General features: G+C 33.8%; 1 protein-coding gene across 3 annotated transcripts in view; it reads left to right on the forward strand.

The window, feature by feature from the left end:
- BRINP3 (BMP/retinoic acid inducible neural specific 3) overlaps positions 1 to 13,902 on the forward strand; it is a gene marked incomplete at both ends in the record, with an annotated part of 382,413 nt that overhangs the window by 192,603 nt on the left and 175,908 nt on the right. For all 3 annotated transcript variants that reach the window (XM_080699392.1, XM_080699393.1, XM_080699394.1), the window contains one exon: positions 4,910 to 5,100. In XM_080699392.1, coding sequence (XP_080555518.1) covers positions 4,910 to 5,100 — 191 coding nt within the window. The remainder of the gene's footprint in view (positions 1 to 4,909; positions 5,101 to 13,902) is intronic.

Below are 13,902 nucleotides of genomic sequence, written 5' to 3' on the forward strand. Positions count from 1 at the left end.
GACTACTTTTATCTTTTCTTACCTAAGCACTCTTGTCCTATCTCTTATCTTTGAATCATTTTTTCTTTTCCTCCATACATTTATTTATTTATTTATTTATTTATTTATTTATTTATTTAGTACTGGGGGTGGAACCTAGGAACATTCTACTTCAAGCTACACCCCCAGCCTTATTATTATTTCTTTAATTCTTTATTTTGAAGAAGGACCTCACTGCCTTGCAAAGGGCCTCACTAAGTAGCTGAGGCTGTTCTCAAACCATGATCCTCCTATCTCAGTCTCCCAAATGCTGGGATTACAAGCGTGTGCCGTCATACCAGTCTCTTCATACCTTTTAAAAACACTTTGAATCTTACAGTAATTAAACTTTTGACTGTTATATATCTGAAATATACATTACTAATGAAAATTTTATTTAGAGTTTCTTGTTCTAAAATATTTGTTTTTACTGGTCTAATTCATTTATCTTTTATTACATTTGGAATATTAATTATCATTGTGTTTTCAATGTATGTTTTCTTGTGTTTTTTTTTTATTCTGGCATTTGAATGGTTTAATTTAGTAAAGTTTGATGCTTATAATATATTCAAAATTTATCCTTGTATGAAAGGATACCATTCATTTTTAAAATGGCTACTGAAATGTCAAAATGTTATTTAATAAAAAGTTCATCTTTCCTCAATGGATTACTCTCCCAGACTTATTTTATGGTCATTTTATACATGTATTTGTCATTTTATGGATTCCTTCTCTTTCATTTTTCTTTTCATTCACACATTAATTCTATACTGCTTTAATTACCTAGATTTTATATGGAATTATATATGATAAAATATCCTCACTCTTAATTTCTCAGAAAAAGTTTCTGGTAAATTTTATGATAATTGTTAATATCTAAATGAAAAATTGACTTAATAGTTCTAGAAAAAAACAAATAAATTACGTTTGGTTTTTTGGTTTTTTAATTATAAGTTGACTGAAAAAAGTTTAGACATGCTTTAATGTGGAATATTGCTATTCATGAAATAAATACCACTGTCAAAAGCTATTTTTGTAAATTTCAGGACTATTTTATAATTTTGCTTAAATATATTTTGCATTTTCATGCTATTTTAGGTGGTATACCCTTATTTGTTATTACAGCTAATTAATATTTATATACTTAATCTACTGAGTTATTAATACATTTTATTATTTTCTTCTACCTTACTATGTGTTGTTACTTTGTTTAGTATTTTGTCCTTTCATTTCTTCCAAGTTTTACTCATGTAAAATTATTTTAACCTGCAAAAAATATCATAGACTGAAGTGTTTATTTCTAACATTATTACTCTAATTTGCATTGTCATCTATATTTGCCTTTTGCTCTATCTGTTATCACGTTAAGTTTTGTTATCATGTTAAGTTGTAGTGCCAATGTCTGTCTGGTTCTGACTTTTTTTTTTTGGGTGGTACTGGGGTTCCTGGAAGCCCTTCTACTTCCGGGCTACACTCACAGACCCATTTTTACATTTTTTTATTTTGGAAACACAGTCTCCTAAGCCAAGCGCAGGGATTACAAGCATGCACCACCACGCCCGGCTTGGTTCTGATTTTAATTGGAATGCTTCCTGAGTTTCACCATTAAGTAAGGTGCTGGCTCTTAGGTTAGGGGCACTGTTTTATCCTTTTCAAAATTATGCACTGATTCTAAATTTATTAATTTCTAATTATTATAAATATTTATAACTATCCAACATTTTAATAGTGATCAGGAATATTAGGATCATATTAATATGCTGAATTTTATGAATAGTTTTTTATATTGAATAATTCTAGAGTTATTAGACTTATATTTTGTCATGACATGAGATTTTCAAGTTTTCTGCTGGATGCTATTTATGATGGCTTTACTTATGATTGTGAATTATATTATGGTTTGGAATTAATATTCATAAATTATAATACTATATGTTGTTGTATATAAATGTGATATTTTCCAGACAATTTTGCCAATTTTATACTGTTTATAACAATAGAATTGAACTTTTATTTTATATGCTCTGAAAACATTTCTAGGATATACAATTTTTTTGGGGGGGGGGGGACTGGGCATGGAACGCAGGGGCATTCTACCTCCCAGCTAAACCCCCAGCCTGCTTTTTCACTCTTTATTTTCAAACAGGGTCTCACTGAGTTACAAAGGGCCTCACTAAGTAACTGAGGCTGTCCACGAGCTGATAGCCTCCTTTTTTAGCCTCCCAAACGCTGGGATTACAAACCTGCGTCACCATGCCCAGCTAGAATTTTTCTTTTTAAATCTTTAAAATTTGGGCAGAATTACCTTTGAAATAAATTGAGTTTGGTGTGTGTGTGTGTGTGTGTGTGTGTGTGTGTGTGTGTGTGTGTGTGTGAAGATATCTGTGCATCTACAAAGTGAATATCTGTGATCATATGTTCTGTGTCACCTAAATTTATTTGTAAAATATTTTATACAATGATTATTTTTTATAAAACAAGCTATCAGTAAGTTGCAGAGGGCCTCATTAAGTAGTTGAGGCTGGCCTTGAACCTGCAATCATCCTGTCTCTGTCTCCCATGTATTGGGATTAGAAGTGTGTGCCAACATGCCAGCCAAGATTTATAATTTGTATTCTTTAAAAACTCCTTAACACCTGTTTTTATTTATTTATACATTTTCATTTTACATAGCCACATTTTGTCATAGTTATTTGGTTTCAATTATATAACCTAGTTTTTTATTGCTCTCCAAGATATATATTTAATATTATGAATATTTCTCTATATACTGACTAGGTAGATCTACCTTAGATTCTGAGATAATAATTTCCTTCAAAATTTTAAATCTGCCTTTATTTATTTTCTATTTAAATATGATGAGTTTTTTCATAGAGAATGCATTTTAAATTTTCTATAATTTTCAGTTTTATTATATGGTAGTGAATAGCTCTACATGTTTTCAATTTTTCTTCATTTACTAAGAATTTATTTACTTATAGCAAATATATTGTCATCTTTGTAAATTTTCTGTGTAACCTTAAGCATATGTTTATAAAAAGAAATCTTTCAAACTAGTTATAAATTAACTATAGCTATTTAAAATGAATCCCATTATAATTATTATTATTATTATAATATTTAATGATCACTTGCAAATTCTAGCTTATCAACTAGATTGTATACATCTCAAACAATATTTTCTTAACCACTCTTGGATCCATTTAGGTCTAAGCAATGTTCATTAAATCTTGTAATACTATCAGAGTGTGTCTATTGCTTCTATAATTTCTGCTCAATGGAAAGTGTTGTTTTTAAAGCAACTTCAGAGGTTTTGGTGAACAGCACTAATAATGTCTTCCTTTTTCCTCACTTAGTATCTTTTGCATAAATTCTATAAGATCTTATATCAAGATTATTACCATTGATTTGTTTTTATTTTTACTTGCCATTTTATGTCTAATCTTTCTAAGATATGTCTCGCATAAATGACTGGGCTGATTTTTTGTGCTCTTAGACTATAGCTCTGTGGTATGTTTCTTTTGTTACTCTCTCACAACATGGCCCATGTGTGAGTTACTTTCAGGTTCGATGGTCATTCTGAGATATATTCACCCATCTTTCCTCACTTGTTGATCATCTTTTTGTTAGTTTCTTGTAGTATTTACATATCTATTACTTTTTGCTCCTGTGCTCTCAGCTCAAAACTGTTTTTATCTCACACACATGACCTTATGTTGTTGATTAATTAACTCATCTATCTATATTCTTGATGGATAAGTCTCCTTTCACTATTTTACTTAGCGTGCTTGATTTCTAGTGTGAATATTGCCGTCCACATACAAACCGGGAAGCTGATTCTTAGACAACATTTGTTGACACCTGATTCTGATATAAATTGGCCTGATCTCTTGCAGGGGCATAGGATCCCTTTGGACCAGGTCTTCACCTAAGCTATGTCATTTTGAAATTGATACCGTTTCCAAGAAAGAGAGGAAATGCAAACCACTTAACTAGATGCTTTTATTTGGCCTTTTATAAAGTAGCTTGTCAAATTTTAAGTGGGCATAATGCCACCAGAACGGGTGGGTTCTTGGGAGTAGAGAAATAGTAAGTTTGACAATTGCTAGCTAGATGAATATTCAGTATTAGGAAACCTGAGGATCTGAGTTCTTCATGTCTAACTTAAATGGCATGGGTAGTTTTATTCACATTCGAACACCAAATAAAGCAGCTGAATGGTAACAGATTTTAATTTCACAATTGAGAATTCTTTACCAGTATCTTCCACAGGTTTTAGTGATTTTCACAGAGCTGATGCATATATTGTATTTTAATATGTTATCTATAGAAAACTTCTGAATCCTAATATATATATATATATATATATACATACATATACATATATGGGTGTGTGTGTGTGTGTTTGTGTGTGTGATATCTACATATGCACACATACAACCATATATGAATAATTATACAGTATCTGCATTTTAAACTTGCAATTGAAAATATCTCCTGTATTTTCATGTTTCCATTTTGATATACTATTCTGTGGTTTAAAAAAATTGGGGATTAATAAAATTTCGTACAACTCTACCTAAGTTCATTAGTTCATTTTATGTAATAACTTGGTGTGCTTTGGAGCTATATGAGTGTTAGGTAAGCTACATTATATAAGAAATTCAGTGAAATCTTAAGAAATTGTTTGGGATATGTAGGTAGCCAGCATTCACTAAATGTATACTTATAGCCTTCAATATTCCTGCCACTCTTCTAGGCCCTTGGGAAATAATAACAAATTAAAAGCTAAACATGAAACTCTTTACCTTCCAAGCGTACTCACCTGCAGATAAATTCAAGGTCATGGTTTTAAGTGGAAATGGAGTAATGTGGAATATTATTAATGCAGGAGAGGAGTCACTCACAATTTTCGTGGACAAGCGGAAGCTGAGCAAACGCTCTGAAGGGAGCGACTCCGGCACCAACAGCTCCTCGGTCACTCTGGAGACCCTGCATCAGCTCGCGGCTTCCTATTTCATTGACAGGGACAGCACACTTCGGAGACTTCACCATATTCAAATTGCATCCACCGCCATCAAGGTACGAGTGAGTTCCTTCTAGCATTTTCTCATCCCTCTGTCTTTCCCATCTCCAAAATGCAAGCAATGTGCACCTCTACATGTTTCATTAGTCCATTGATTTATGCAAATGTATTACAAACATGTATTTTGTGCTTTCTTTTTGTTTTGACTTAAACAGTATATTGAAGATATAATTGTACACACGTTGCTGTAATTTTCTCACTTGACTACTGGGTCAGAGTTTTTTTATGGCCAAGTCCAATTAAAATAAATATACTTGGATTTTTTGTTTGTTTGTTTATGGCACTGGGTTTTGAACTCAAGGGCATTCTACCTCTGAGCAACAGCCCCACCTCTATTTTTTATTGTTTTATTTGAAACACGGTCTCACTAAGTTGAAAAGTGCATCATTAAGTAGCTGAGGCTGGCCACAAGCCTGAGATTCTTCTGTCTCAGCCTTCCAAGTACTGGGATATACTTGAATTTTTAAAAATTTATTCCATAGTACATAAACACCCACATGAAGTATACTCATATACAAGTTTCTTTTAATAATACCACTTTCTTTGATATTTTAAAACCTTATGGATTTAAAAATATTACTAAAAAAAAGGACTTTAGTAAGGCTCATAGTGGTCCATGGTACAAAATAGTATTATAAAATTCTAGTTTAAGAATGTTTTTCCTCATTATTTTTGAAATACAGTCAAGAAGTTCAAGTACTCGGTTGTAAATTTCTAAAAGTAAAAATATACTATGATACAGAATTAGTGAGTACTACCCAGGTGTTCACAGAAATCATTTGATTTTGCCTACATTAATACCGACTTTACCAAAAACTAAAATTAGAAAGTAATGCAGCTCTAATTAAAAAAAAGACATGAGATAAAAGAAAAATAGAGAGGTAGGAGAAAGAAAAGGAGGAAGAGAAAGAGAGAGAAAAAAGGGAGAAAAAGATGAAGGATGAAGAGGAGAAAAGGAAAACTAATATAGAGAATTTGTGATCCTCAAAATGGAACAAAACATTTTAGAAACTGTAAACATATTTCCCTGATAGTTTTGTTCAGATATTATATTATCTAGCCAATGGCCATTGTAAAATAATCAAACAATAGTTGGCACTGTGCGATCCTAGAATAACAATCTCAAAATAAAATATAAAGAGCACTTCTGTGCATTGCAAATCTAACATTTTATAGCTAATACAAAATATATTACATATAACTTTTCCATTTATAAAACTAAAATTAATGCATGTACAAGTTTTTGTCTATTAGTTGAAAATTTACTTCAATATTTTGATAAAGCTAAGTAAAATTGCCCTAAGGTATATCTTTTGTCCAAAACACACTGCAGATAATAGAAGGTGTTAGAGAAACATCTTTAACTTAAGAGTTACACAGATAATAATGTGGTATCCTGATCTATGCATCTTTAATATTGCTGGTAGACAGAGCTGGGCAAACGATTTCTGAAAATGTAAATAGTACAACACAGTCAGCTTCTGATCATAAGACTTACATTACATTGAGCAATCAAGTGCATAAATAACTCTTATGTTGTATAGATAAAAATATAGCCGGCACAAATGTAGATGTCTTAGTTATTTTACAATGTTGTAAGGTAGGAGATTGTTAAATATATATAGGTTGAAGATTCTGAGGAGAAATAGACTTTTTCAGAAATCGATTTTAATGATATAAACAGTAACTCAAACTGTATTTTCTAATAGAAGAGAGCATTGTTGTAAGTGTGTTTATTATACAGTATTGATTTTTTTGGTTCAGCACTAAGTAGAAATATGCAATGGTGTTTCTATGCTCATATTATACTCAACAAGAAATATCCCTACACAGCTCAGGTCTGAACTTCATGAGTATTTGCTGCACATCTTTCTCCACAAAAAGCCCCTGTTTGTACAGGGCACGCTACTGCAAACAAGTTGCCTTCTCGGGCTCTGGTTATTCGGCTGGGAGTAAGTCTTCATGAAACTTCTACTTCATCTGTGGTTAGAAATGAGCCATCAATGGCTAAATGAGTGGTGTGTGTGTGTGTGTGTGTGTGTGTGTGTGTGTGTGTGTGTGTGCACACCTCTGCCATTTTGTACCAATGACTTCAACACACCAATACAAGAGATGACTACAGTGCGCCAATAAAAACTTAAACAAATAAATAAGCCACAAAACAGAAGTGACTAATAGAAAGCGAGTGATCTAGAGCAAATTTGAAAGAGAGAAAGTAGCTTGCACTCTGAGAGCCAGAAGCCTCACCTTGATGTGCTACCAGATAATGCCCCATCCCCTAAAACTATGGTCGTGAGATGGGGATCACAAAGGGGACATTGTTTTAAGGTGTGTGTAGACTGGCTGCAGATGGCAAGGAAAGGTGGAACTTTAGAAGAGGGGGAAGAAAGAATAGGGATGGTGCAAGAAGAAATTCTGAATGGTTTTACTCATATTTTATTTTTTAACTGAGGAAGAAATGAAAGGGATGTACTGGCTGACATGGCATAGAAGTTATTCCAGTAAGCAAGGATTTAGCAGTGGAAATGGGGAGAAGAGTTGGGCCATTGGGTACTTTTTTTTCTTTCTCTTCTTTTCTCTTCTATTCTTTTCCTTTATTTTCTTTCTTTTTCTGGTACTTGGGTTGAACTCAGGGGCATTCTGCCTCTAAACTACAACCTCAGCCCTATTTTATTTTCTCTTTTGAAACAGGGTCTCTCTAGGTAGCTGAAAGTCTCATTTCTTGCTGAGGCTATCCTTGAACCTGTGATCCTCCTGTCTCAGCCTCTCAAATACTAGGGATACAGGTCTAGGCCACCACACCCTAGCACCTTCTTGGATTTAAAGTGGACCTCAGTAGGATTCCTTTTTCACGCTGTTTTAATTTTAAGTGATTTGTGATTGTCCAGGTCAAGCATAGCTCCAAGTTCAATTATTGTGAAACCACCCACTAGCTTATGTTGAAACCAGAATCTGATGTCTATCGACACTTCTAATCTACAGATTTCTTACATTATATACACACTCAGATATGTTCATTTTTATTGAGAGAGTATACTTTTTTTCATTAAAAGGTAAGTTAAAAATGTCATCTGGCATAGATAAAAGATGTCTTTCTCACTTATAATTCAGGCTAAGAGTGCTGAGATTTTTTTGTGCAAGACACAAAATTTCTTTCATTTCAACTTGTTTTACAACTGCTGTGTATAGGGCATTTCATTTCTTGAACAAATGCTGAATAATGTCTCTTGATTCTCAGAATTTAAGAGGCAAATTATTGCCAAAAAATAAAGTCAAATACAATTATTATCTGACAATGGCAAAAATATAATTAAATCTGCAAAATCATGCAAGCTTTTATCATGCAATTCTTGTAAAACACAAAAGAGATGAGTAATTAGTGTTAACTCTAAGTAGATTTCTAGAAAATATAATAGAGCACTTTGTTGTCTTTCCCTCTTATAATTATGAAACTAAATGTGAACTGTAGTTAATTTTCATATTTGTAAATTAAAAAGCATTGTCTCAAACACTCATATAGCTTAATTGTCATAGTAATGCAATTAATGACATTTATTTATTTATTTATTTATTTTAATTTATTTTTTATTTTTATTGGTGCACTGTATTCATACAACATAGTGGGATACAAACTTTTGTACACATACATGCACACATCCCCCAGTCAGCCCCCACTCGATCCCCACCCCATTCCCTCCCCATCCCTCCTTCCCATGCTTGGCTTAGTGGTTGACATCTAGTATTATAGCAATTTATCCAAAATTAAAAATGATAATCTCACATAACAGTTTCATTTGTCTGATACCAAGCTTTTGATGACTTAAAGATAACATTTCAATATTTCTTTTTACTTTCTTTCTTACCAGATAATATTTTTTTCTATTTTTTTAGGTGAAACTATCATATATTTATATATTTATTTTCCAGAAAAAAATCTATCCTAATATGGAATATGGACTCTAGATACCCAAAACGATCTTGAAAAAGAACAAAGCTAGAAGATATATATATATATATATATATATATATATATATATATATATTCTGATTTCAAACCATATAAAGCTACAATAATTGAAACAGTGTAGTACTATTCTAAAGGCAGATATATAAACCATTGGAGTTAAATAAAAGCCTAGAGCTAAATTCTTCCCTATATTGTCAAGTTATTTTTGACAAGGTTTCCACGAACATTTGGTGGTGGAAATAATAATCTTTTAACGAAATATTGTTGAAACATAATAATTACATGGAAAAGAATAAAGTTGGACCCTTACCTAATCCCAAATAGAAATATTAACTCAAAATAGATAAAAGACCTAAATATAAATCTTAAGACTATAAACTTTTAGGAGAAAATCTGGGTCATAAAACCTCACAACATTGAAATTGGCAGTGATTTCTTGGATATGATTTCAATGACACAGGCAACAAAAGAGTATACAAGCTCCCTAAAAAATAAAAAAAAATATTGTATATCCAAAGACAGTGTAAACAGAGTTAAAAGTTACTAATAGAGTTGGATAAAATATTTCCAAATGCTATATCTGAAGGTATATTAATATTCCAACTAGACATCCTAAAAATTAACAACAATAAAGGCAAACAATACCATTTAGAGATAGGTAAAAGACTAACATAAATAATGAATCTCCACAGATAACCAATCTTAGTTGACTGTTGGATGGAAACTCTTGTTTCTCTGGTTCTGGTGTGTGTTACCTATTTCTTCTTTGTAGTTAATCTCTTTGAGTATTTTCTCTACTGCTGGTTTTGAAGACATAAATTCCTTCAGTTTCTGTTTGTCATGGAAGCTTCTTATTTCTCCATCTAATTTGATAGAAAGTTTTGCTAGGTAGGAAATTTTTGGCTGAAAGTTGTTTTCCTTCAGAGTTTGGAATATGTTACTCCAAGCCCTTCTGGCTCTCATGACTTGGTTTGGGAAGTCTGGAGTGATTCTAATTGGTTTGCCTCTGAATGTCACTTGGCCCTTTGTTTTTGTTGCCTTTAAGATTCTCTGCTTGGCTTCCACATTGGTCATTTTGACAATTATGTGGCGTGGGGATCCTCTTCTCCGATCCTGTCTAAAGGGAGTTCTATAAGTTTCCTGGATCTGTGTATCAATCTCTTGCTCTATGTTTGGAAAATTTTCTGCTATTACTTCCTTGAAGAGATTGTTTTTCCCTTTGGTTTCCCTTTCTTTTCCCTCCTCTATTCCAATTATTCTTAGGTTAGCTCTCTTAAAATGGGCCCATATTTCTTCAATATCAGATTCCTGCTGTCGGATATTTTTTTCTAGATTAGAAACTATGCGTTCATTTTTGGAATGATCATCTTCTAAGAGCGATATTCTGTTCTCCATGTGGTCTAATCGGTTGTTTGTGCTTTGAATTGAGGCCTTTACTTCATTAATTGTATCCTTTATCTCTTTTTGGCTCTCTCTGAGTTATTTTCGAAGCACCTCTATTATTTCTACAGTTATTTTCCTGATTTGATCTTCTAGAAATCTCTGATTTTCTGTTTTATCAGGTTCTGATGTTGTGGGGTTGTGGGCATTCATTGCTCCAGTATTATTCCTCTTTCCCATGATTTCGGGAAGTTTGTGCCTTCTCTGGGTTCTTCCCTTGAGTCACTATGACTTCACTTAAGGTGTTCTGGATCTCGAGTCAGTAGTATCTCAGACCCCACTACTCCTTTACTGGGTTGTATCACAGAGTCTCCGACCCAGAGAGTTGATAGAGGCTGCTTTAGACTGTGGGGGGTGCCAGGTTGGGCATTCTCCTATGGTGTGATATCTCTACCACCGCCACTCCCCCACTGGGTCAAGTCCCAGGGAGTACAGTACTGGGATTTCTCCTCTGTGGCCCGCAATTTGACTCACTATTCTTGAGTACGCAGATGTAGCTGTACTGGTTTCGGTGAATTCTCTGCTGCTGCCGCCGGTGACAATATGGCGCCGCTGGTACGCCCTCGGCCTTGAGGCTGGCGTATTTTTTCTTGGATTTGATTTCCACTCTGAATCCCTGCAGCGTGTGCTGAGTTCAGCCACTGGGAGCTTTAGATTTTACCTGCGGCGAGAAATCCCGCCTGGCTGTCCCGCAGCAGCTCACCTCGGCTTGCTGTAGCCGTCCGGTGAAGTAGCCGCTGCCGCCGTCAGTATGGCGCTGCTGCCGCGGCCTCGGTCGTGAGGCCGGTGTATCTCCTCTGTGGTTCTGAGCTCTGTTCTCAGTCTGCTTTCTCTCTGGAGCCTGGTGATTTTTTTGTTTCTCTGGTGATGGTGTTTTCTGGCTATGAAAGGCGCTGATTTTGTGGTAATGGAGATTGGTTGTTAGCGGGGCTCTTAAGCCCCGCTTTTCTCGGTCGCCATCTTCCCGGAAGTCCCCAATTAATGACATTTATATAAAATATTATCTCAATATTATTGATAGTTTTGAACTTGTCAAATATAATTTTTTGAATTGCTATTATTTTTAGAAGATTCTATTCATCCAACTTATCTAAATATCACATTAATATATTAATATATTCTTAAGTTTCTTTTGTGATAGTATAACTAAAATATTGTATAATTTTATTTTGAGAAAAAATGAATCCATCATCTGACTTTGATTGTTTTTCCTAAGGGGATTTACATAACATATAAAGTTTTAATTATTTATTGAGTAAATAATTCAAAAAACATTTTTTTTTTCGGTACTAGGGATGGAACCCAGGGGCATTCTAACTCCGAGCTATATCCCCAGCCCTATTTTATATTCAGGGTCTCGCTGAATTGCAAGGGGCCTCACTAAGGCCTTGAACTGATCAACCCAAATGCTGGGATTATAAGCCTGTGCCACCAAGCCAGGCTCAATAATTCTATTTTTTAAAAAAGTTTGTCCTTAACAGATGGTTTCTAAAGTTGCCTCATGACTCTTCAGAATATACACATTCCATGTAATCTTTCCTGTTGTTGATGGGACCTGTGAGTGAGAAAGTAATTATGTAGATGTGATACTATTATATGAGATTATAAAGCCTTGCTAAGAGACTTAGCCTTTCTAAACTTGAAGAAACACATTAACATAGTGTGACTTATGGAGGGAGGCAAAAGGCAAAGAATTGAAGGTTACCTTCCACCAAAGTTGTCCAGAAACCAGGACCTTCAGCCTGGAAACCTGCAATAGATTCAGTAGTATCAATAGCTACAGAAGCTTGGAAATGGATCCTTCCCAAGTGAGAACAATGTGAAAGAAGTTCACCATAGACCAGGATAAAGGAACTAGCTAAGACATGATTTAACCCTGGTAGAGCAGGATAAAGTAGAAAATAAAATCAAGTAGGATCCTAGTTTGATTGTAGTTAGGTAATATGTAGTAAAGATTAGAAATAGTGAAAATAGAAGAATTCTAGTTAGCTAATGTAGAATATTTAGGTATAGTGATACGAAGTGGATTTAATACAAGGTGCTAGCAGACAGGTATACTAGGAGTTCAGTAGAAATAATAGAACATAATCTCTCCCATGTACACATAGAAGAGGAGAGAAAGAGAAAAATAGAAAAAATTTAAAAAATATAAAGAACCCTAAAGAATTGCTTAATTGAAAGTGAGTACATTTGGAAAAGAGCTTCCCTTGTGGCTTTGGCTGTTTTCTTGATTTTTATTTATTATTTTTCGTTGTTGTTCTTTTTCTTCTTGATTTGAGGCTTGCTTAAAAGATCTGTGAAAGCGGTTCAGCAAGAAACTAGCTAAGTGATATTTCTGGATCATATGGTAGGTTCAATCCCATTCTTCTGAGGATCCTCCATACTGTTTTCCACTAATTTGCAGTCCCACCAACAATATATTAGAATTCCCATTTCTCTATATCCTTGCCAACATTTGCTATTTTTGTTGTCAATGATTGCCATTTTAGTTGGAGTTAGGTGAAATCTCAGGGTTGTTTTGATTTGCATCTCTCTGATTGCTAATGATGTTGAATATTTTTTCATATCTATTGGTCATTTGGATTTCTCCTTTTGTGAAGTGTCTATTTAGTTCACCAGCCCATTTTTTGATTGGGTTATTTGTTTTCTTAGTGCTGAATTTCTTCAGTTCTCTTATATTCTAAATATTACTCTCCTATTAAAAAATAGTTGACAAAATTTTTCTTTCATTTTGTTGGCTCTCTGTTGAGGTTTCTGATAGTTTTCTTTGCTGTACCGAAGTTCTTCCACTTAATGCAATCCCATGTATTGATCAGCCTTTTTCTTTATTGTGTCTTTGAGTTCTTGTTGAGAAAGTTTTTACCTGCAATTATGTGTTTAAATGTTGGACCTCTTCAAGAAGCAGCAAGGTCTCTGTTCTGATTTATAAGTCTTTGATCCATCTTAAATTGACTTTTGTGCAGGGTAATAAAATGGGATTAATTAAGAATGATGCTACTAGACAAAGAATATTTTACCCAACTACAGCTGAATTCACATTTTTTTCAGCAGCTCAATGGAAACTTTTCCAAAATAGACCATATTCAAGGCCACAAAGGCAAACATTTGCAAAGTCATAAAAGGTGACATTACCCCTCTCATCTTTTCAGAACCTAATGGGATAATACTAGAAATCAACTCTAAGAAGGCCCAGATAATCTCATAAGCACATAGAGACTGAAATCAACTCTAGAAATACTAGAAATCAACTCTAAGAAGGCCCAGATAATCTCATAAGCACATAGAGACTGAAATCAACTCTAGAAATACTAGAAATCAACTCTAAGAAGGCCCAGATAATCTCATAAGCACATAGAGACTGAAATCAACTCTAGAAATACTAGAAATCAAC

Source organism: Muscardinus avellanarius (genome assembly GCF_963383645.1).
Source record: "Muscardinus avellanarius genome assembly, chromosome: 7".
Taxonomy (NCBI): Eukaryota; Metazoa; Chordata; class Mammalia; order Rodentia; family Gliridae; genus Muscardinus; species Muscardinus avellanarius.